We start from the raw sequence: 25222 nt of genomic DNA on the forward strand, positions 1-25222 counted from the left end.
ACAGCGGTGCTCTCTGTCTTGTCTTCTCTCTTACTTTCCCTCCCTCTCTCTCTCTCTGTCTCTCTCTCTCTCTCTCTCTCTCTCTCTCTCTCTCTCTCGTGTCTCGTGTCTCATCTCGGTGGAGAGTGGGTCAGGACAACCCCATGCACTGCCACTCTTGACAGCTGAGGATTCTGGGAGTTTGGCGCTGGGGAGACATGGCAGTAAACACCAGCTGTTTCCTCCTGCGTCCGCATGCACGCCTCCACGAGAGTCGGCTACCAGACATCGTAAGGAGAGAGAGAGAGCGAGGGAGAGAGAGAGATGAGGAGAGAGAGAGAGAGAGAGCGAGCGAGGGAAAGAGAGAGATGAGGAGAGAGAGCGAGAGTGGGAGTAAGATAGAAACAGAGAGAGGGAAAAGGAAAGGAGGAAGGAAGAGTGAGAAAGAGAAGGAGTGTGTGAGATAGAAGTAGACAGCAGGGGGGAGGGAGAGAGAAAGAGACAGGGAGAGAGAGAAGGAGAGAGAGAGAGAAGGGGAGAGAGAGAGAGAGAGAAGGAGAGGGAGTTGAGGGTGAAGGGAGAGGTGATCACTGATGTCACTGTTGGTGATAATGGTACATTTATGGCTGCGGTGGCGGCAGGTCATTCCTCGGAGAGGTGACTCACTCTGTGTGTCACGAGTATCAACCTCTGTCCTTTTTTTGCTTTCACAAATGTGTCCTCATTATTCTGTCCATCCAACACTAAGTTGACCTCATGGGGGAAGAGGCACTGGAGGTGGACAACTTTATTTGGTGAGTTAGTGTGTGTGTGTTGCTACCTCAGAGTATCACCTAAACAAAGCTACAGGCTAGACTTGGCATGTTTAGCCTTTTTCAGTGTGTGTGTGTGTGTGTGTGTGTGTGTATGATGTGTGTGTGTGCATGCGCGCGCCTCTTAAAGTACAGTTTTGGTCGCTATGGTGACATGAGGCCCGTGTGCGGCCAGATTAAGCGTCCCCGGGGGCATTAATCTGGCAGCAGAAGGCCACGGCTTACAGCCACCAGCCGCTTCACTGGCCCACTGCTGCTGCTCAGAGCTGTTCACGCTGGGCACGCACACACACACACACACACACACACACACACACACACACACACACACACACACACATACATACATACACACACTGACATATATGCAAGCACATACATTCCTACACACGTAGCTATACCTACGTATCATTCTGCCCTCTCTCTCTCTTACTTACTCACACAGACACACACACACACACACACACACACACACTAGTCACAGTCCCACTGCTCACTCTTGTTCTTTCTCTGTCTTTCTGATGAAATACATCACATGCCTGTGGCTTGTGCCGGTAATCAGTCCAGTCCTGGTGTTATGTCATATTGGGTGATGGGGTGTGAATCTCAGTTACCAGATGACAAGAACAGCAACTACTTTACGAGAATACTGAGTCGATGGAAGTTATGATAGTGTCACAACCGTTTTGTAAGAAGTTAAAAGCATTACATGCACCGTCTCAAATGGACCTCAGCATGGAACGCCTCCTCTGTTGGTGGGAACACTCTGTTCTGTTGCGGTGTGTCCATCAGGGGTCTAGTGTTATTAAGAGGCCGCGGGGAGAGTCGCTTGGCGTGGAGTGGACATGGTTAAAATATCGCAAGCCTACCCGGGGGCCAAGCCGCAACTTGGCCTAATTAAACTTTGAAAACGAGGTCCAGGACGACGCAGCGGAGACCGGCCAAGTGGACAGGGCTCCTACGTGATCCTACCTGTTTGTGTTGGTGAGGAGCCCACCGGTCCAACGGGGCCCCCAGAACGAGGAGCAGTGGGCGTGGGGAGGGAGGGAGGGAGAGAGAGGACAATGCACCGTGTGTGGACAGCTACAGCCAAATCATGTGAGGTGAGGGGATGGTGCTGATGGTGTTGGGGGTGGTGTTGGGGGTGGTGTGGAGGTGTTCGTGCTCTTGTTTTCTCAGCACCACTCCCCTCTGCTCTCCCATGGCGCGCACGTGTGTGTGTGTGTGTGTGTGTGTGTGTGTGTGCTGAGTTTGGGATGGAACCATCCTATTATAAGGGTAGAGCATGTCTCCTGGCTCAGTGCGTGGTGTGTGTGTGTGTGTGTGAGGTGGAGGTGGGGAGGGTCAGACATGTCTACAGCTGTGTGGCCACAGGCCCTCACTGTGTAAAACACTGCATCTGGGACTTGAGTTCAGCGGCCCCGTAAAAAGGAGTTTTACACTGGGTGGCTGACAGGTGTCCACTCGTTTGATTTTTCACCTTCACACACACACACACACACACACACACACACACACACACACACATACGGTCACACAGTCGCAAAATCTCTCCCTATCTGTCTGTATCTGTTTCTCTCTCTCTCTGACTGTCTCTATTCCCCTCACTATTCTGTCTTCTTCTCTGTAGGTGATCTTTTTATGACTGCCTCTCTCTCTCTCTCTCTCTATCCTTCCTGTGACAAGTCTCCCTGCCCACTCCTCCGTCTTGTTCTCTCTGTGCTTCTTTTCCAGCCACTCTGCAGCCGTCCTCCCCATGTTGCCCAACACACACACACATACACACACACACACACACACACACACACACACACACACACATACACACACACACACACACACACACTTCACGGTTATATAATGGCCCACCAGAGGCATGTGGCTTCTCTGGGAAAGTAAGGAAAGTTTTGGAAAGGGATGGAGGGAGAGTCAAGAACAGAGGAAGAGAGAGAAAAAGGGAGAGGAGAGAGAAAAAGAGAAAGGACAGGGTAAAAAGCCAGGGAAGGAGTTAAACAACGGTGAGAAGAAGAAGAAGAAGAAGAAGAAGAAGAAGAAGGAAAAAAAGCTAAAGGAGTGGGAGCAGAGTGAGGTATGGATGCCTGGGCCCTCAAGCACGGGATCTTAGAAAAGAGGATAAAAACTCACAGGGAGGGATAGAAAAAAGGAGAGAGAGAGGAAGGGAGGGAGGGAGGGAGGAGAGGAGGTGGAGGAGAGAGGAAGGGAGGGGAGGAAGGGAGGGAGAGATGGGGGAGAGGGGTGGCGGGGACTGGCTGGAGACAGTAGTGGGTCGGTAAAAGTAAAGACTGGAAAAACAGAGGGGAGAGGGGGAAAGAGGGAGGGACGCAGGAGAGGAGGAGAGAGAGAGGGAAGAGTGTGAGGGAGGAGAGGAGGTGGAGGAGAGAGGGAGGGGAGGAGAGAGGGAGGCCAGCTCAGGGCGTCGTGGAAACGGAGGTTTCCTGTGTGAGAAGGCGGGCGGCAGCTGGCTGGGGTGCAGGGAGGCAGGAAAGAGTCTCTCATCTGAGGGTGTGTGACGCAGACGCAGCGTACGTACGTGTGTGTGTGTGTGTGTGTGTGTGTGTGTGTGTGTGTGTGTGTTTGTATATAAGAGAGAGAAGGGTGAGTGAGGGTGAGTAGGGTGTATGAGTGTGTGGGTGTGTAAGAGAGGGGGGAGAGAGAGAGAGAGAGAAGGGTGTGTGTGATTTATTGTAGCTTGGGTGAGGGGCAGTGGAGCCACAGAGTATGTGTGTGTGTTTGTGTGTGTGTGTGCGGTTTAACTTTGTGTGTGTGTGTATTATGGCGTGTGTGTATAGATATGATACTTTTTGTGTGTTAGTGTTGAGGGGGGATGTCGATTGAGACTATGGTTTGGATGTGTGTGTGTGTGTGTGAGGGTGTGCTTGCCTGTGAGCAGCAGGGTGTCCACTGAGGCTGTGGTTTGTGTGTGTGTGTGTGTGTATGAGTGTGTGTGTGTGTGGAGGCCAGGGAGGTAGGGATCAGTGCCTGGGCACTCTGCCCAATGGGAGGTCACTGAGGGGAAGAAAGAGGCCCGGGGAGGTGTGTGTGTGTGTGTGTGTGTGTGTGTGTGTGTGTGTGAGTGTGTGTGTGTGTGTGTGTGTGTGTGTGTGTGTGTGTGAGAGTGTGTGTGTGTCTGTGTGAGTATATGTGAGGGTGCGAATGGGTGTGCTTGTGTGTGTGCATGCATATTTCTGGCCAACTGTCTGTGAGAGTATGTTTGTCTTTGTGAGTGTATGTGCATTTGTGTCTGTGTACATTTCTCCACGTCTGTGTGTGTGTGAGAGAGAGAGAGAGAGAGAGAAAGAGAGAGAGAGAGAGTTTTGCAAGTGTGCGTGCATATTCCTCCATATATCTGTGTCTTTGCATATAGTGTTTTTCCATGATTGTGTGTGCCAACTCTTTTCCTTTAAGTGTGCAGCCCCACATGTGCAGTTTAGAGCAGGGCCAGGTCTGTGTGTGGGCATATGCTTTTAAAATGATCCAGTGTCCTTTCTGCCCATACCTTTACACACACACACATTAAATACAGAAATGTACGTGTGTGTATGTGTGTGTGTACGGCTGAGTTTACGGAAGAGTGTGTTTGGGTATATGTGTGTCATTGTGTGAGTCCGCTCTCACAATCACACAGCATATATTTATGCATAAGTGTGTGTGTGCATTGTGCTCATTGTGCTGTGTGTTTTTGCCTGTGTGTGTGTGTGTGAGCACCATCTCTCTGCATGGCCTGCATGTGTGAGCGGCTGTGAGCTCACAGTGGAATGCAAAGCCACACTGGTGGCCTGGCATGCAGTGGCTCTCTCAGCACAGCCTGTATTGTGGCCAGGAGCTGAGCTGCTTCTGTCTTCATGTGTTCACAGCCTCAACAAGCACAGAGCAGAGGCCACAGAGGCCCCCAGCACACTAGCAATATGGCCAGAGAAACGTCTTGAACGCAGAATCTTTAGCTCTTTCATTTTCATCTTTTAGTAAAACTTATTTAAAAAAAGTATAGGTTGCTCTCAACATTGCTCTCATGTTTTTGTTTTATTCGATTAGCCTTACGTCCAGTGTTTTTCTAGATTGTTCTTTATGCAGAGTTCCGTGCCAAAGTGCTCTAGACCACTTCTGGAGAGTGTTAGAGCATAGACCACTTCTTGTAGAGTGTTAGTGCATAGTTTAATGCAATTCTGGACATCATGCAGGCATTTCAAAAACCCGTATTTCAGTAAGGATAGAAGTTCTGTTTTTGGATTTGAGAGATAAAACGGAGCAGCTCTCTCTCTGCCGGGTCACTGTGGACATCTGATCTGATTGAAGTCCGTGATAGCTGCTCTAGTTCAACATCTCTGTTGGGGGTCCAGGGTTTGCGCCGACTGTGTTCATCTTAATGATTATCTGAAGAGGCCACTTGGGGAAATGTGGCTCGCCGTGTGTGTGTGTGTGACAAACGGAGAGTTAGTAAGAGACAGATAGGGGAAAGAGTAAGGGAATGAGAGAGAGAGAGAGATGAAAAACAAATTAAATTGTCTTTTGAGAGGACTCCCACAGAGGCCCTACCACCCTCTTCCTGGCCCCTGGGCAGAACCAGGGCAAGCGCACCGTGAAAAATGAAACATCTCAACCCCTCTCTCTCTCTCTCTCTCTCTCTCTCTCTCTCTCTCTCTCTCTTCCCCCTCCATCTCTCTCTCTCCCACAATGTCTCTCTATCTCCCACCCCCATTAGCCTCCAATGTGCTTTGAACTCTGGAATCGAGAATGTGTGTGAGTACATAGGAGGCTGCCCTGTGTGTGTGAGTGTGTGTATATCTGTGTGTGTGTGTGTGTGTGTGTGTGTGTGTGTGTGTGTATGTGTATATATCTGTGTGTGTGTGGTGTCGGTGGTGGGGGGTGTTTGTAGGGGATACAAACGTCTCATTCAGACCCCCTGGCACCCTTCGCATCGCCCCCCCGACCACCACCCACCCCCTCCGCTCATCCGCCCTCTCCTGCCCCTCCACTTCCAAGCACACACCAAACTGTTCCAGGCTGTGTTTGCCCCGCGGGGGGACAAAGATTCCTTTCAAAGCGGCAAGCTGTCGGCACAAAGACAACCTGACCCCACGCCTGGGTGCGGAAGTCCCTGTGAGGTCAACTCAGCAGACCCCCCCCCCCCACAGCCTCCTCGCTTGCCTCTCTAGCCCCTCCATCTCACAACCACCACCACCAGCCTGACCCTGCCCACCCATCCCCCCCGCCTCAACACACACACACACACACACACACACACACACACACACACACACACACACACACACACACACACACACACACGACAAAACAAACAAACATGATGAACGAACAAACAAACACCTACGTGCTGATACTCACACACACATGCATGTGTACATGTTGTGTAAATTTGTGTAAAGTTTTGTACACATATATTTTGTACAAATACGTTGACAAAAACACAACACAAACACACGGCCAAATGTATGCTGTTAGCCCTCTGTATGCTGTTCATCAGTGGGTAATGGCCTACAGTGAAAACAGTGCCGCTAGCCTTGCTAAATCACAAACAGACTAGTGCAAGAACAGTCCAAAATCAGGCTAGGTTATGTGGAAACAGAGAGAGAAACAGAGAAAGAGAGAGAGAGAGAGAATGAAAATATAAAAAGCTAAAGGGGGAATCGAGGCAGAGGGAGAGAATCCATCAGAGGGAGGAGAAGAGAGTGAGGCCGGGAAAAGGAGGGTGGAGAGAGAGAAAGAAAATGAGAGAGAGAGAGAGGGAGAGAAGGAGGGGGAGCTCTTGCCAGGGAGTGGCTGCCAGGACGGGGGCCACAGGGCTGAGTGGGGGCGCCGTCTGCGTTCCTGCACTGAGGGGAGTTTCCGCTGGAAAGAGCGCGAGAGAAAGGGAGGGAGGGGAGGGAGGGAGGGAGGGAATGAGAGAAAAAGAGTGAGGGGGAAAGGATGGAGAGAGAGAGAGAGAGAGACAGGGGGATGAGGAGAGAAAAGAAAAAGAACAGTGGAAAGAAACAGATGAAAAAGGAAGACAGGAGAAAAGAAGGGAAAGGGAGAGAAAAAAAAAGAGGGAGGGATAGAGAAAACAAGGGGTGGAGAGAAAGAAAGACAGAGAGTTTGACAGGGGAAGAGGGGGACGAGAGAGGGTAGATGGGGCTAGCTAGACAGCCTCTCCTCAGGAGCCAGGGTGTGACCTTGGCTAAGAGTGGTGTCCAGAGCCTGTTTGTGTCAAGCGCTTCTGCAGCCTGTGTCCAGTCCAGTCCAGCAGCCTCCACGGCCATGGGCAGAACAGCTTCAGCCTCTCCACTACGACAACAGTTCATATCATAAATATACACTGTTAGATATATACATATAAAAAAAGACTTGAAATATAATAATGTTTACAGCAGTTTTAACATGAAAAAAAACTTATAGTGGACCTTAAATTTGACAAAGTTAAACTTTTGTCCAAACTAAGAGTATAGTTTCTGCCTGAATGTGTCCGCTCCGGTCCCTAGCTGACAGTGCGGAGGAATGTGTAGCTGGGAGAAATATGCTTTTTGCGGTGGGCTGTTTGTACGGCTCCACCGTGACTCATGGCCAGTTGTGGTTTACGGGCCAGGATGGCTGCCTGAGCGTAAACATCTCCTCTCCGCTCAGCATGGCCCCTATAGCCTGGACTCTGTAGAACTCTGGGGTTCAGGAGCGAACCCTGGGGTGAGTTTACATTAGTTTCTCGTTTCTCCTCCTCCTCCTCCTCTCTCTATCCCTCTTTCCTCTTGTCTTCTCCCGTGGGCGTGCAGGTCTTCATTTATGGTAATGGGTTAATAAACTGGGTGACCTGCGGTTCCACCCATGTCTCGCAGACACAGACGCCGGGGCTACATGTAGATACAGGCCAGACACCCTAACCACTGCTCTTCATTAGGACTCTGCGTGTGTGTGTGCGTATGTGTGCGTATGTGTGTGTGTGTGTGTGTGTGTGTGTGTGTGTGTGTGTGTGTGAGAGAGAGAGAAAAGGGAAAGAGTTTGTGCGTTAGCAAGACAGTGAGTTGGTGTGTGTGTGCGTGTGTGTGAGGGAGAGTTTTTGGATGTGTTTGTGTATATGTGTCACAGAGAGGGAGACGGAAGGAGAGAGGGAGGAACAAAGCAGGGCAGCGGGCGTGTTTCTGCTGCGTGTTTGGTGTGGTTGGCATCTGGCATGTTGGCATGAGTTGTGGCGGTACTGATGCTGTGCATGTGTATGTTTTTTTATGTCAGTGTTCCATTATGTATATGGTATACATAATGGAAATCTGACAGTGAGTGTGTGTGTGTGTGTGTGTGTGTGAGAGAGAGAGAGAGAGAGAGAGAGAGGGAGAGAGAGAGAGAGAGAGAGCGAGAGAGTGTGATTGTGTGAATTTCATGATGTCTAGGACGAGAAGTTACTTAGGCTGAGGGGGGCACACAGAGAGCAGGCCATCTGGTCTGATATGGCTTACATTCCTCTGTGTGTGTGTGTTTGTGTGTGTGTGTGTGTGTGTGTGTGTGAGAACAAAGGTCATAGGAGGGGGAGAGAAGAGAGAGAGAGAGAGAGAACCACCCAGAGCAGCAGCATCCCACAGAAGGTTTGCGTGAGAGTGTGTAAGTGTGCGAGTGTGTGTGTGTGTGTGTGTACTTCTGAGGAGCTCTGACTGGCGTGACTAGCAGAACGACATGTAAATGAGTTACAGTTGCTCCACGTATATTTAGCAGCCCTATCGCATATGTCTGTAAGATATTTCTCTCGCTAGGGTCTCATGGGTTTCTTATTCCCTCTGAGGTGGATTTACTTTTCCAGACATGTTTTTGATGAGAAAATGTTTTACCAAAGTACAAGTGAGCTTGGATCTGGGATTTATGTGAAGTGCTTACATTGTGATAGGAACATGATAGCAGCACTGTAACCTGGCTGACTGAAGTGGAGAGTGACCTCACAGTAACACCCGTTCTAATTGGCTCTCTGACCACAGGTGTGCGGAGCACGTGCCACTGCCATGCTGTCACTGGACGAACCGCTGGACCTGAAGCTGCCGTCGGGCAGAGACCGCGCGCCACAGAGAATGTCCATCTGCGCCCCACTGCATGCCACCCGCGCCCGCCAGGCCCGCACCGCTAACGACAAGAGCGTCATCACGCCCGTGCCCCCCTCCTCACCGCCCACAGGTCAGTCAGCGGCCAAGAACATCGAAAGAATAGAAATCGACATTTTTTTTTTTTAGGTGACCAGAGGTGTACATGGCAGCGAGGACCTGTGTCCCTCGGGTAATGCATTATACTGAGCGAGCACACGAAGGTGGCACACATGACTTACCAGGTAATGCCTGCAGACTTCACGCAGTGCAATGGCATTCTTAATGGCAGGGTTCCCTCATCATGGTGTCTGTAAACAACAGACATGGCGTGAAGCAGGCTATTGTTTTGGGTGACCGTGTGAGCTCACCTCACCACTATGGCTGCCAATATGATCTAATTACCCCCCTCTCATTCACTATCTCTCTCTCTCTCTCTCTCTTTCTCTCTCTGTGGCCTAGCACTGACCTGTGTCTGATGGGGCCCGTGATGGAATCATTTAGATGTGACGTCACTAACCTATATATGTCTATAGCTTAGCGTGATGCTAGCGGCACAAAAGGACATTGGTTCATTTTTCTCAGAGCAGAGAGAGAGAGAGAGAGAGAGAGAGAGAGAGGGAGAGAGAGAGAGAGAGTTACAGACATGCGTGCACATGACATGCATAATGGCTGAAATCAGCCGCTGTGTAAGTAGAATGAAATGTTAATGAGCAATCAGGAGGTTACTGATAGAGACGTAGTGACCTCAGAGATGATGGCCCCAGTGCTGCTGGAGAGGAGAGGAGAGGGCGGAGTGGCCAGGGGGAGCTCACTGTGGCTTGGACACTCACCCAGATATCTTGGAAAAGAAAACAAAACGTGGACAGCGAGAGAGAGAGAGAGAGAGAACAATGGAGTGACTCACAGCTGTTTGGAGTGGAAAAGTTTGAAGTGTGTTATTATCACTGTGCCGAATAAATAAATAATGCGTTTACCACACATACATACATAGCTAATCTGGAAAAGAAGGGAGTAACTTGGAGTCAGATCTTCACATATATCTATATATCTATCACCACATCAATCACTACATTCTGTTTTCTATGTGTGTGTGTGTTGTGTCTATATGTGTGCCTGGGATATAGGAATTCCCACCTGTGAGTTCTTTACCTTGAAATGCCTTTAATCCTCTCTCTCTCTCTCTCTCTCTCTCTCTCTCTCTCTCCTCCCCCTCCTCATACCTGTACTGCAGGTGTGCCGGTGTCCCCCCAGGCAAAGCAGGAGCCCCAGACCCCCCCTGCCATGGACCTGACCTCTCGACACAACTCAGCACCTCCCTCCCCTGTGGACACCCAGTCTAACGGGGTCGCCACACACTCCTTCCTCCCCAGGGTACGTATAGGCCAGCATGCTACCCTGTGAAATGTGTGTGTGGGTGTGTGTGTAGGTGGGGGTTTTTTGGGATTGCGATTTTGATAAGGTTTGTTTTAACTTTTTAACTTTTAGCTTTGACGGACGATAAAAGGATACTTAGATATCAATGTCTATGAGCCCAGAGCCGTTCCAGCCATCACAAATAATAACCACAAAGAATTTATTTCAGTTCACCTGCCCTTCGAAAGGCATGTTTGAGCTATCTCGTAGATGGATGGGGTGTGTGTTTCAAACTGTTCACCCCAAACCCAGGTGTTTAAAAGCCAGTCTGAAAATAGTACGAATGAATCCTGAGGGAGACTATCAAATTCCATAATGCACGCTTTGGGAATGCATGTTCAAGAACACGTGTCTTTATAATCACACACTCCCGTGATGGTGTCGGGGTCGTGACCCACGTTAAAGGATGACGTGAGCCAAAGCCGGGATGTTATCACCTGAATTTGAAACATTGTACATCTACATAGTTTCTCCTTATTTGGACCCACAAAAAGTAAGGTCTGTCAGAAAAATCTACTTGTGAACCTAAACATGGCCTCTGAAATAGAGTTGGCAAAAAATATTTTTCGGAAATGTTTCCCCTCTGTTAGTCCTTCCCGAAACTATTGGGCTCTGGCATTTTATATTTGAATAGTTTACATGTATTCAGACTGAAATATATTATCCAAATACAGAGTATATTCAATGTAAATCTCCTACAAAGAGCCTTTACAGACGTCTCTTTTTTGAGACTGTGGCACTGAAGGGTGCTTTTAAGGAGTTTTAGACTCCACTCTGTAACCTACATTTGCGCTAACTCAGTCAGGCTTAAGTACTTATACTGTGTGGAGCGTTAGGGAACAGGACAGACTGTGAATTAACGCCTTAGTTTCCCCGTGCTCCAGACCCGAGTGTGTTAGAAAAAGAGGCTGTGTGTGTGTATATATCTGTGTAAATGTGTGTGTGTGTGTGTGTGTGTGTGTGTGTGTGTGTGTGTGTGTGTGTGTGTGTGTGTGTGTGTGTGTGTGTGTCCTCTAAGTTAGCTGTCAGTGTCTTGTGCCTGACCAGAGCATGGGAAGGGGGCTGGAAGGGTTGGGGGGGGGGGGTTGAAAATCAAATCATTGTCGGAGGGGCCATGGTGTCCCCGTAAGAACTCATTAGCCATCACATGCGCTCCTCCTGCGCCGGCCGTGCCTGACGCCCATTCAGCCCCACCGACTGCTGGCCACTCATTTAGACGTCCAAATCGAATCTTGGCCCGGCGCATTCTCCCCAACATGCTGTTTGCCACCTTTGTCCAGCCAAGGAAACTGGAACACACGACAGACAGGTCACACATAGCCGCATGCACACTGGTGGCCTGTGTGTGAGGCCGCTCGCCGCGCCCTGTCCACTGATCTACGTTAACGCCGTAGTGCGTCATGTTGTTGAACACTGTCCACTGTCTTCACTTTCAGATAGTTATGGAGAAGCTCCATCCTCTGAGAGAGAAATGTTAGATACGCTCCTACAGCTGCTGTTATCAGTGTCGTTCAGTCAGGAGGCTCACACAGGTGCACGTCCTTACCTGTTGCTTATTTTGTGAGTGCTCAGCTTAGCACTCGGAAGGCAGGAAATGGGTTCCTATGGTCAAGTCTGGTGTAAGTTAAGACTACTGCTAACAGTGCTGGGTGCAGCTTTAAAGCAGAACAAAAAAGTCTTAAAGTCTTGTCTTAAAGCAGACAAACAATCGATATGCATAGAATAGACTGGAATACCAAGAAAGAGGGTGTGGGTTTAGAATATGTCTGAAACCAGCAAACTCTGCATTCAGCACAAAAAGTTCCTTTAAGGGTTTGTAGAAAAAAAATACAGTTAAGAGCTAAGGACCGGCCGAGGCATCAGGAACAGCTGGAGCTGTTGTGCTGGTGTGTGTGTGTGTGTCTGTGTGGGGTGGTAGTGTGTGTGTGTGTACACGAATGTATTTGTGCTTTGGAGGGGGGTGGCAGAGGTCCGGCATGTGCAGACCTCACGCCCAGTAACTCAATTCAGCTCATATGTAATTTAATTCCCCGTCAATCTGTGGTGTGTGGCTCATTTAGTGACGGCACCAACCTCCATATCTCCACACACAGACTATACACTGATAAAGATGCCCCCATCTGAACCCTCACCATGAACGAGATATAGATAAACAGAAAGAGAGAGAGAGAGAGTGAGAGAGAGAGAGAGAGAGAGAGAGAGAGAGAGGCCTATGGTTTATTACATTACTTTGTAACCCCTGGAATCTATTCAACAAATCATGATGACATTTTCAGTTTTCAATCACAGTTTATCTCCATCTAACACCGATATTGACCCCAATCAGTTTCCCATAGAGCAAAAGTGCTGACCTGCCTGTGTCCCATGGCCTGTCCATTCCCATTGCTTAGAAATGTGCTCTCCCTTTTCTCCGCCTCTATGCACACTAAACATTGACCATATGTGCGAAAAACGCTGCACAAAAAAACCAACCCCACAATCCAGCTTTCCTCTCTCATTCCTCCCCCAACCCCCCCTCCATTTATGAGGCCAGTCCTCAAGAACTCCCACTCTTTCCTCCCAGTGGACGGGGAGCTGGCCACAAGTGCTGCGTGGCTCCAGCTCGAGCCAGGGCTGTCGGCCTGCGCACAGGCCGGCCCCTCCCTGCGACCTCCGAGGGGTGAAGCCTTCCCTATTCATCATCCCTCACTCACTCCCTCTATCCCTCTCTCTCTCTGTCTAGGGGTCGTGACCTTGATGTTGTTTTTTGCCTTTCTTTCTTTCGTTCGTTTGTTTGTTCTGTCTTTCTCTCTCTCTCTCTCTCGCTCGTCCTCCTCGTGTCCATTTTGGTCGCGTCTGCTGCTGACTTGAGTGAGTCATTCTCATTAGCGCAGACATAGACAGCTCTTATTGCCTGCTTTCTCAGCTGCCTTAGCTGACGGCTGAGGAGATACCCCAAGTAAACTATACTCGCTCTCTGTGTGTGTGTGTGTGTGTGTGTGTGTGTGTGTGTTTATGTACTTAAGGGAATATGTCTGGGCTTGTTCTCCCTGCAGAGTTAGCTAAGGCATTTTGATTTAATTTGCCAATAGCGCATCATCTCTCTCTCTCTCTCTCTCTCTCTCTCTCTCTCTCTATCTCTCACCTCTCCATACCTTCTCACAGGAGTCTGCAAACGCCCACTACCTGGAGGGCGGGGCCTCAGCACAGGGATTCCAGTTCTTCCTGCCCATTGGTGCAGGGGGTGGCTTCCAGCTCCCCTCCTCCCTGTTCATTGGTCGGAACGGGGAGAAGCGCACGTCACCCGAGCCCTCCTCAGACGAGCAGCTGGCCTGCCGCTGGAAGAAGGTGTGTGTGTGTGTGTGTGTGTGTGTGTGTGTGTGTCTGGGGGGGGGGCGTGGTGGAGCCGTCGTTTAAGTGAGTCCCTTCAGAAAGTGTTGCGGTGATTGAGATTCAGCCATCTGTGCATGGCTCCACCAAGCTTAGCTACAAGGGCAGAAATCACTAAAGAATGTGTTGTGTGATAATGACATGTTGGCTCTGATATAAGTAACTCTATGATATCTATTTGGGAAAAATACTTTTCACCTACTTGTATAAAAACATAAAAACAAAACACTCTTGTTAACACCTTGTTAACACTGTTGCTGCCATTGTAGCTTAAGAAGGCCTCTAATACTCAAGTGAAACCCTCATGCATCACATCATCTGAAGGGCTGTCTGGTTTGCATAGAAGAATTTGATATGTAGAGATTTTTAAAAACAATGTTCCAAAGGAAATAACAAGAAAGGTATAAACGTATAGCTTATCAAGTTATAACTTTAAATAATTAAGATGTCCTCCATATTTACTTTCATGCTTTATTTCCTGCTATCTGAGCAGCATATGGCGTGTACTAAATAGACAACAGGGCGTATTTTTTAAAACATTAGTCCAATAATTCCTGAAGAAGACCTCAGACCGTGTTAGGAGCAACCATGCACCCTCTGGTGGTCAAAGTAGAAAGCACGCCCCTTAGGACTAACTGTTAACAGCATTAAACTTGGGAGTGCCTGAATGCACGATAACAAAAAAAAACTACTGGACTTCAGTGTTTCAGTAATGTTTCTGAGTGGATTAAACACAGTGTATTGCCACATTACTGGGTAAGCACAGGGAATAGCTCTATAGTTTAGGTAAGAGTTTGTGAAGATTATTACCATCTTATAACCTAAAGAAGTTAGTGTATCTCATATGTATCAGGGATTACGTTCATTTGCTATTTCTTTTTTGGTTCTTGGTCATCATGCTGTAATAAGGTTATGAATTTGATTTCAAAAAGTACATTTTCAAGTGCCCGCTGTACCGACATGTGGAATCTAAATTGTTCACTGTTTCCTTCTTTGCCCCTCCTTTTCTGCAACTCTTTCTTTTCTTCCTGTCGTTTTCTCTGTCTCACATCTTGCTCTCTAGTGCCGCCTGCTGTTCGACTCGCTGCAGGACTTGGTGGATCACGTTAATGACTTTCATGTGAAGCCTGAAAAGGATTCTGGGTACTGCTGCCACTGGGAGGGGTGCGCACGCAGAGGGCGTGGTTTTAACGCCAGGTAAGGCTTTAACCGCTTCTTTATGGGTGATCTGTAATGTTAATTGTAAAGTCAGTATGGAAAAGTAACTAATGAAATGGAAAATATGTTTTTGACTTTTGACTTTTGTTTGTATCCTTAGTCCTACCTTTCAAGATAAACTATTTTCATTAAACATGTGGAATTTATGACTTTATCTCTTAATAGAAAAAGTTATAAGATAAAAATATGTTTCTATGGGGTGTTAAGGAAACAAAGTCATCATAATAATAATAATAATAATAATAATAATAATAATAATAATAATAATAATAATAATAGTTAATAAAGTCAGACAATATCATTGTCTAAACTGATCTGTTCTTGACCTGACCTGTCTTGTTTTTATTATCATGCAGGTACAAAATGCTGATCCATGTTCGCACCCACACCAACGAGAAGCCTCACCACTGCCCTACCTGCAACAAGAGCTTCTCACGCCTGGAGAACCTCAAGATACACAACCGCTCACACACAGGTAGGAAAACCACACACACATACACATACACATGCACTCACACTCACATACACAACCACTAGCGATAGCTATGAAAACCAGACACACACACACACACACACAAACCTTACACAGTCACATACAAAATTGCTCACAAACAGGTAGGAAAACCCTAACATACACATAACACATACACAAATGCTGACACTTGACACACACACACACACACACACACACACACACACACACACAGGATGGGTAAAAATACATAAAATGTATTTGGAAATAAAATACCAAATACCTTACTCATATATGTATCAAATGAAACTTCAAAATACAGTAGCCATGCCATGTATCAAAATAAAATACTGTTTTTTTGTATTTTGAAAATACTATAAAGACTTTTTTCAATGGAGTATGAAATCTATCAGTTGATTGGTGAGTTGATGAAGTAGACAATGTCCTACAGCATCAGACTTTCTCTGCCTGACAAGGCATTCCATAATCAAATATGCTGACCCCCCTGTTACTGACATCCCAATGTAATCTTATGGTCACCTAAATAAAGGTTAGTTTTAAAGTAACTCATGTACAAAGAACTTTTCCTTGATGACTCATAATGATGATGTTCAGTAATACAGTAGATTGTCTACTTCAACATCAGCAACAATGACTCAGTGACTAATTCAATGAATGATAAGAATGATTAGAAGCCAGGTCTGATTTAGACCACATAGCATTTGTACAGTTTTCAGTTATTCAGCACTATCACTGGTGTGTTTCATCACTGTAGCTACATAATTTAGTTTACGGCTGAAAAAGAAACATACATTTTTATGTGCACAACGTCTATTAATTTGTATATGGCAGTAAATTTGTCACATGCAAATGTAACATCTCTCTATGTAGCCATCATGCTTCATATTCAAAGTCTGTGTAGATTTTAAGCAGTTAACAGAGTTGACAAGAACTTTGAGACGGACAGAAAATGGGCATTGTATATAACTGATGTTGTAACAGTTAGTAAATGAATCTCCAAAAAATAGATTGTTAGACTTGATAACATCATGTTTAGTCAAGTTAAATGCATGACTCTGTAGTCGGAGACAGTCATAATATGGGGTGTAGAAGTAATTTAGTTAATATTTTGTGGATAAATTGGGTCTAAAATAAATATAAAGCATTGTTATTGGTGAAAGGGTGTTTTATTAGCATAATTGTTCAAAATTGATTCCATAAAGATTTATTTTTTTGATAATAAACTAAATCTTTATCATGGAGACGGGAAATGTACCCTGAATTATAGAGTGACCCATATAATATAATATAATATAATATAATATAATATAATATAATATAATATAATATAATATCATATGTTAGGTGCCTTTCCCTTTAGAAGGAGAGACCAAACAACTCGAGGAGAACCTGTCTTGGATCGCAGAGGAGTGTCATGCAATGTTCAATGCATTTCAGCTGAGCACTGCAAATTACAACAAAACATTATGTGAGCTAACTGGATAGTTAGAAGGAACTAGGCTATGTTCAGATGTAAAGGTTTGGCAACATTTGCATAGCCTGTTACTCATGTCATTAAAAACCAATGGTGAATTAACTTAATTTCATTGCCTAGGTTACAGACACAGACTTGAGAGATGGAAGTCAGCAGATCAGCTATTATTATTTGTTAAAGGAAGATAACTTTGATAGGACTTCAAGATGAAGTTTTAAAATGAAACATGCTGAATGTTGTGCCACAGTATTCACAAAGCATGGTTCATCTCAGAGCATAACATAGATGCAACTCAGCTCCAAATGGTTCATCTCAGAGCATAACATAGATGCAACTCAGCTCCAAATGGTTCATCTCAGAGCATAACATAGATGCAACTCAGCTCCAAATGGTTCATCTCAGAGCATAACATAGATGCAACTCAGCTCCAAATGGTCTCGAAACGTGACAATTTCTCTTTTCCTTTTTTTCCCCTCTGCATATACTGTACCTTACATGATTCAATTAGAAAAATGGACTACTCAATTAAAACTATTTTAAAACTACTGTTAAGACTATTTGAACACAAAAAGGTTGTGTTTCATTCAAAACTGACTCTTTTATACGGTCTGATAAATTGGACAGTCCTAACTTTTAATGTATGATGTCATCACGCTATGTCTTAAGTATACTGCTCAAAAAAATAAGGGAACACTTACAGTTTTCCACAATTGTTAAAACACATTTTTGAAACCTTCCACCCTTTTCTCCATTCTCAAACTACATTCACAGAATGTCTGACAGTTCTTTCAAAATAAAACACTCGCCTCAAAAGTTTCACTTGTGCTCAGAACCAAACAGTGTCAGAGTACCGATCCAGTGTAGGATTGAAGTGTTCCCTTATTTTTTTGAGCAGTATATTTTACAGATTGAAAAAAAAATACAAAACAAAATAAAGTATTTTGATACAAAATATGAAGGCATTTCCATCATTCAAATCAAATACAAATTACAAAGTAATATTTTGTATTTTGTATTCGTATTTTAAATACATGTGTCAGAAATACTGCCCATAGCTGCACTCAAACACACACACACACACAAACACACACACACACATATACAAACATACACACTCACATGCACAACTGCTCACGGGTAGGAAAACCACACACACACACATACAGAACTGCCCACAAACAGGTAAGAAAACCAGACACGCATACACATTTGTTTTCAGAACTGCTCACACACAGGAAGGAAAGCCTCCCTTGTCATCACACATACACACACTAATGGAGATATATCTGTACATTCATGCACACACACAAAAATACACATACCTATGGGTCAATATATATGCACATATACACAAATTCTCACATTTAGACCCTTTTTATAGCATGTAGGCCTAAACACACACACACACCCTGACACACATATACAAACATTTATATCCTGTCTTTAGGGTTGGATATTTTGGAAACTTTTGAAAAAAATAAATGTGCCAACCATTTTTGATTCTTTCACCAGCCACTCAATAGTAAATAATTATTTTGTGTCCATAGAATGTAACCATAGAATACATAACTGTGACTATACCACACCCTATCCCTAACCCTAACCACATGCCTAAGAAACAAAACATTGTTAACTTAGTGGGGACAAAATTATTTTTTTGACATGTTTTAATAGCTTAGTGGGGATCCCACACACACACACACACACACACACACATACATACATACATACATACATACACACACCCCCAAACACATGCTCACACACACTTCTGAGTGCATACAAACACCCACCCACAATGACATACCTTACCATACCTGCATACCTCTCTTTCTCTCTCCTGTAGGCGAGAAGCCCTACATCTGTCCCTATGAGGGCTGCAACAAGCGCTACTCCAACTCCAGTGACCGCTTCAAGCACACGCGCACGCACTATGTGGACAAGCCCTACTTCTGCAAGATGGTGGGCTGCCTGAAGCGCTACACTGACCCCAGCTCCCTGCGCAAGCACATCAAGGCCCACGGTCACTTCGTGGCCCAGGAGCAGAACCCCTCATCTGGCATGGAGGCCCTTCTGAAGGCCGGTCGCCTGGTGGCCTCCTCCGGGGGCCCCCCCATGCTTGGTTGCGCCCAGCCCAAGGGCGACTCCACCCCTCCGCCCGAGCTGCCCTACGTCGCCGGGGCCCACATCGTCCTTCCGGGGGCTGCAGCGGCTGCCGCGGCCCTCTTCGGGGGCCACGGCCTGCAGGGCCTTGGCGGAGCCTCGCTGCCCCTGTCCAACATCGGGCCCCTGGATCTGAGTGCACTGGGGAGCCGGGTGGCCTCCACCCCAGGCCTGTCCCACGGCGGGCACCTGGGCCTGGGCAAGCCCCCGTCCCTGCTCTCGCCTCTGTTCCCGGGGGCCTCTCTGGGGCTGGGGCCCCTGCTGGCCGGCAGAGTCCGGGGCCGCAAGAGGGCCAGGGAGGAGGAGGATGATGAGGACGACGAGGAGAGGATGGATGAGGAGGATGGAGAAGAGGAAGAGGTGGGCTTCGGACGCGACCCCTTGTCCTGGGTTGTCATTCCACCCGGGATGGTGGTGTTAAGGCCGGCTGTGGTCAGCTAAGCAGCGGGGCCCTTCGGGAAAGGGTGCTGAATGGGTGTATGTGTGTATGTGTGTGCACATGTGTGTGGTTGTGTGTGAGTGAGAGAAAGATAGATAGATAGATAGAATTGAACGCTTTTTTTGTCTCTCTCAACGAAAGCTATAACAGAATAACCCTATTCGTTCCCTACAGAAGATCGAAATAAGAGTTGGAAGCTATGGGACAGTTTACTTGAACATTCCTACCTGAGGCCTATGAAATAAGCATGTCTTAACCAACGACACGTTGCTTCCTCCTGGTGAACAACTTGCGAGGGGGTAGCATCTCCATGCTACAGAGAAAGGGCAATACGGCAGTTCCAGAGGTGTGACTGGACATGTGACTCACTCCAAGCCATCTGTCCTGAGGCTTATGCGGTCATGCAGTGTGACGACAGTGAGGACACGGTCACTGGAGGTTCAGTCAGAGACCCTGAGAGGCCACCATGGGACAGAACTTTGTTTCTTTTTCCTCTCTCTCTCTCTCTCTCTGACACACTTTTGCCTTTCCTTTCAAAAAATGTTGCTTTCCCTCCCAAACCCTCTACATTCTGTGGCAATACTATTGTGCTCACACACTTGTTATTCTGAGGGAATACAACGGTAACACAAGGGAATGCAAAAACAAGCATTGTAAGGGAACGCAAGGTAGTAAAGAAACTAGTGACAGGATACAGATGTATTTCCAAATACGGGGAACTCTAACTGTGGCTTCTTAGGGGTCCATACATTTCAGAGTGCTTCTCAAAGGCAATTTACCCTGACAGTCCAGCAACATAACAGCCCCCTTAAGGCTGTCTGTCAAAGCATTCTTTTGCACTTTATGCTGTTCTAGAACCATTTTTTTTTCTTTCAGTTTTACAGGACCTCTACTTCATGACATAGCAAACAAAAACAACAAAGATACATTTGTTTGTTTGTTTGTTTGTTTTTTTGTTTGTTTTTAAAATGTTCTTAAAAAGTTTTTTTTTCTCTGACGAAAGGCAACACATCAACGTCTCATATCTCAAATGTTCTTTTATATGAATTCCTTTGTTCGGGGCTTCTGAGTCTTTGTATGAAAATTGATGCTATTTGTGTGTGATTTCTAGGCAGACAAACCCCATGCAATAGTGTGGTGCAACTGAAACAGTTCTGACAGGCTGTGGAGACAGCAAGAACGGACCATGAGCTTTTAAGTTTTGAAGCCGAGTTAAACGCTTTGCTTTTTTCGTCTGTGACACTAACCTACCCTGCCGCTTCAGTTGCCCCCTTCTCAAAGGTTAGAAGTTGACGTTGCACTCAGACAAGCCTCAAAAAGAAGCTCTTGGTGGACAATCATCACATTGCTGCTTATTGCACATACTTAACAAACTCTAGCTTAGCATGACACATCTGTGAAATAAAAAGCTAAATGTAAGCTGAGAGAAGAGTAAATTCTATACATATTACTAGCTGTGTAACAAGGAGGACCAGTAGCATAGCCTACTGCAGGACTTGGACCATGGTACTGCTCATATAACTGCTTAACAAATGTGAGTCAAGACACATGGCTTCCATGAAAAAATAGCCTACTAGAGATACAAAAGTTCTTTTAGGTAACAACAAGTATTGACAGTAAGTAGGTACAGAGAAGCAGGTTAAGCGAACACATTAATGCTCCAGGCCATTTGTAGATTCACTCTTTGGATAAGTCCAGGGATCTGCTAGGTGGACGCAGCTCACGGGCCTCTGAACTGACCGCCTGTTGTTTACTGAACGTGAGATGTGTTTGACAGGTGCTTTGCGTCAGCGTTCGGTTCCCTGATCCTCCTCCTCATGTTTTCCTCAAGAGGATGTGGAGACTGTGGTCCACCTATTCCCGTCTTTTGAGTTTTTATCTCAAACTGAGACAGCCTTGTGATGGATGAACAAGGGTATCAGGGTGCGGTATTGCACTTATGAAACAATTTAGGAAAGTAAACGAAGTGACTCACATGGTCTCTATGCCGACCATCATTGACCATCATACGCAGTATCTGAGTCAGCGCAGTATGCCGGCTATGCTAGCTGTCACAAGCCCACACCTCTTTTTGCACCATTGTGGTTGTGCTGTTGTTTCATGAGTATAAAGTCAGTCAGCCAATCAGCTGATAGGATTCATTCTATAATATTTCTGTGATGACGAAACATTTTTAATGTTGATTGTATTAGCTTTTTTTTTTTATTGTCCTTTGTCACGTATTGCTGCTCTGTGCTTCCATTGACACGGACCTGGTCACGGTCTACTCCCTGACACATTATGTTTAAACATTAACAGATAAGCATTCACTTACGGTAATAATAGATTTCTCCTATTTGAAATCAGCAGCTGAGCATTCTTGTGGGTGTGTGTGTGTGTGTATGTGTGTTTGTGTGTATGTGTATGTGTGTTTTTTAAACCATTTAGCTGTTGTTTTTTTATTTGCACATAAAGATATTTAATTATCAGTATTTTAATGGTCCGAAGTGCCTTCTATTTAGGTGAAAGTAGACAACATACAGTGTATGAGATAAGCATTTATGTAGAGTTATCTGTATAAATGTATATTTTCCCCCCAAGTCTTTGTTTTACGGACAATTGTGAGGGATCCATAAAACTAAAATGTGTGCAATTAGAACCTCTTAAGAGGTCTCTGCTGTTGTTAAGGATGTATTTTGTAACCGTTAAAAGAGAAGTAATGTCTTTTTCCTCAATTCAACTCCTGCATCTAAAGATTTTGTTTTGCACCTTGAGTCAGACTGGAGGATCTGGCCTGTAGAAAAGACACGAAGAACTACAGGACTTCAGTTTAGTCCACGGTGGTCCACAACTGATCCCACACCGCAAAGTGTAAAAAAAGAAAGGAAATGCAAATGCGTGTTTCAGACGCAGTTGAGCTCGTTTTACAGCACAGACAATCAGTAGAATGCACATCTGTGAAACCAAACCAACGTACACACTCATTGTCTCAGCTGTGGTTGAGGAAAGTGTTGAAAACAATGAAAAGGGTTTCGTTCCCAATGGATCAGTGGTCGTGTACCAAAAAGATGCGTGCAATTCTAGACACAGCACACAACGCTTGGAACTGAAGACACTGACGACATATTATTAGGGAAAGGTCTTTTTTCACATGTCGATAGAATTGCAAAGAAAGAAAAAGGTTATGGCACATTAGAGTTAATGTGTTAAATTTGATGTGTAGATTTTATTATGTTTCTAAATTGCCTCAGCTCCGACAGCTGAATTAAAGGCAAAAAATCTGCCATTTTAACATTTCTAAAAGAAAATGAAATGAGTACTTTTTTTTAATCTCATTTTCACCACTGAGGGGTGCTATAAATAAAAAAAAAAATGCAATCACATGAATTAATGTTTTTTTTTTAGAAACACAAGAAAACAGTCAAAATGTAGTCACCAGTAATTATCAAGTCAAACTAGATAAACGCTGACAATTCATATGTCTGGACACATGTTAATCTTACATATTGTTATGCTTACATGTTGTGAACGTTGTAAAAAAATAATTGGCATAGTCCTTTTCGCAGAGAAAAAGTGAGAGATTTTTTACACTTTGTTATGTGGGACCAAGGGTGAAATGTAGCATTTAGTATAATTCATTTCTAAACTGATACAGTTTTGTCACTGTAATGCCGCCCTTGAACAATCAGGCTTAGGACATCAAATAGAACTCCCAAATGAAAGTGACAAGTGGGAAAGCCCATTCAAATACGAACCCTCCTGTTTCTTTTCAAGCCATCTTTGAGTCAGCTTTGTTATCAATGGTTACGACAATGGCAACAATGTCAGATCAAGAAGAATAACACTAATGGTGTTAATAAAACAGCATTTGACAAACACTACAGTTGTTGGGTGTGTGTTTCTGTGACGTGAGTGTGTGTTTCTGTAACTCTTTTGCAGCCTCAAATAATCAGATCCTGCTCAAATAGCGCTCCAAACTGTATGTATGCTGTATGTTAAAGGTGTATTTGTCCTGGAATTATATCCTGCGCCCCTCCCTCCCCTCCGTCTTTCTGTGCCTCTTGTTCTCAAGGTACAAGTATAAATAAATAAAATGGAATTAAGTTCATTTCATACAAGCTATCTGTTGTATATTTTGCTGATAGTGAGTAATACAAAATACAAATGAGCCATTGTTTGAGCCCTATGACACAATTTCCGTTGTGAAAGAATTGCAAGACAAAGAGAAGTACTTTGTGGAGGATATGCCATTGATGTGGATGTTAGTTCAAAATAACTCACAGTTCCTAAATCACCAAGTCGTCTGTTTGAGCTTGAGTTAGTGTAAATTCACAGTAAATTGACAAACAGTTGACTAGCAGGTGGGTTGTCCTATTTAATAACTTAGTTAAATGATCGCTTGTACACTATCTGAAAGAGGCTCTCCAAATAAAGCATTATTGCAGGTGGCTCTTTAAAATGTTTACATTGGAATGATTTATTTTGCCTTCCGCTGCTCAGTTGTCCCAACACACACACACACACACACACACCTTATCTGGTCTTAGGCCAGGTTACACCTGTGACCTCAGCAGTGGAGGCGGGCCACACATGTGACCGCAGCAGTGGAGGTGGGGCCACACCTATGACCTCATCAACTGAGGCGGGGCCACACCTGTACCAGTGTAAAACCCTGTTTGGTGTGAATCCACTGTCCATCTGCAGGTCTGGGGTCACGGAGCAGGTCTACAGAGCTGGAGTACAGGAGCTGGAGTACACGGTAGCCAGGGCTACAGCAACAATGACCGGGAAAGGTGAGTCTACTCGCTCCAGCTGATTGTCTTACCTTATGGATTCGGGCCCTTGTAGCCTATTACAGTTTAACTACAGCCTACAATTAATGTAGTTTATTTATAAACAGCAAAACTATATAGTATGTACAGTATAGGGTAATGGCCAGGTTTACAATAACTGTCATCCAAGTGCAGAGTGTTGCACACTGATTTACATTTTACAGTGTAAGGAGTGTAACTTGATATTGTCACATTGTGTGTGTGTGTGTGTGAGAGAGAGAGAGAGAGAGAAAGAGAGAGAGAGAGAAAGAGAGAGAGAGAGAGAGAGAGAGAGAGAGAGAGAGATGTGTTATCATCGCAGGTAGGAGCGTGCCCTTTTAGTCAGCCTTAAATTAAAGGGACACCAGGCAACGTTTTCGTGTTAATTAATCATCTTCGTAAGTCGGTATATGGTTAAATGACTCATTACGGGGCGAATGAAGGCTCTCTCGCCCGCCCTTACTGCCTGTAGGAAGAATATCCCACTTGCAAGTTCGGTGTATCCTACCCGCAGAGCCGGCAAAGAAGCAGCGAAAACCCTTGACAGAAGACTTAAAGGTACCATATGTAAGAAATGTGTTTCAATTAATCATAAAATGGCCCTGATATGTCACTAGACATTAAGAAATCATGTTCATTTCAAATACTTATATCACTGACAACAGTAGTCCGGCCAGGATATTGCCATTTAAAAAGTGAAGTTGCAGCCCTCAACTGATGTTGATGTTGTGTTTTGTCATGTCATGTTGTGTTTTGGCCTGATGCGCCACCCTCTACCTATCTACTAATCATGAAGTCAGTAGTGTTTCGGCATCCCGGTTGGCAACCTCGAGTCAGGGGGGAGGGGGAGGGGATACACCGCTCTACAGTAATTTGAAAGTGATTGCAGTACCAGTTTTGGCCACAATCTTACATATGGTTCCTTTAAACAAAAAAAAAAGAGCTTCAGATCGAGCGAGGGGGGAGTTTCGTAGAGAAAAAGCATCAGGCTTGCCTGGTG

The 25222-nt window shown here is 45.5% G+C and overlaps 1 protein-coding gene across 1 annotated transcript in view; it reads left to right on the forward strand.

Moving 5' to 3' along the window:
• Window positions 1–23289, forward strand: part of glis2a (GLIS family zinc finger 2a) — a 31028-nt gene extending 7739 nt beyond the window's left edge. Inside the window, exons 2-7 of the mRNA XM_048247233.1 lie at window positions 8762–8954; window positions 10095–10234; window positions 13421–13603; window positions 14709–14842; window positions 15220–15338; window positions 18677–23289. Coding sequence (XP_048103190.1) covers window positions 8786–8954; window positions 10095–10234; window positions 13421–13603; window positions 14709–14842; window positions 15220–15338; window positions 18677–19434 — 1503 coding nt within the window. The 5' untranslated portion in view covers window positions 8762–8785 and the 3' untranslated portion in view covers window positions 19435–23289. The remainder of the gene's footprint in view (window positions 1–8761; window positions 8955–10094; window positions 10235–13420; window positions 13604–14708; window positions 14843–15219; window positions 15339–18676) is intronic.
• Window positions 23290–25222: the final 1933 nt, after the last annotated feature.

The sequence above is a fragment of the Alosa alosa genome, chromosome 7 (assembly GCF_017589495.1).
Source record: "Alosa alosa isolate M-15738 ecotype Scorff River chromosome 7, AALO_Geno_1.1, whole genome shotgun sequence".
NCBI classification, from domain to species: domain Eukaryota; kingdom Metazoa; phylum Chordata; class Actinopteri; order Clupeiformes; family Clupeidae; genus Alosa; species Alosa alosa.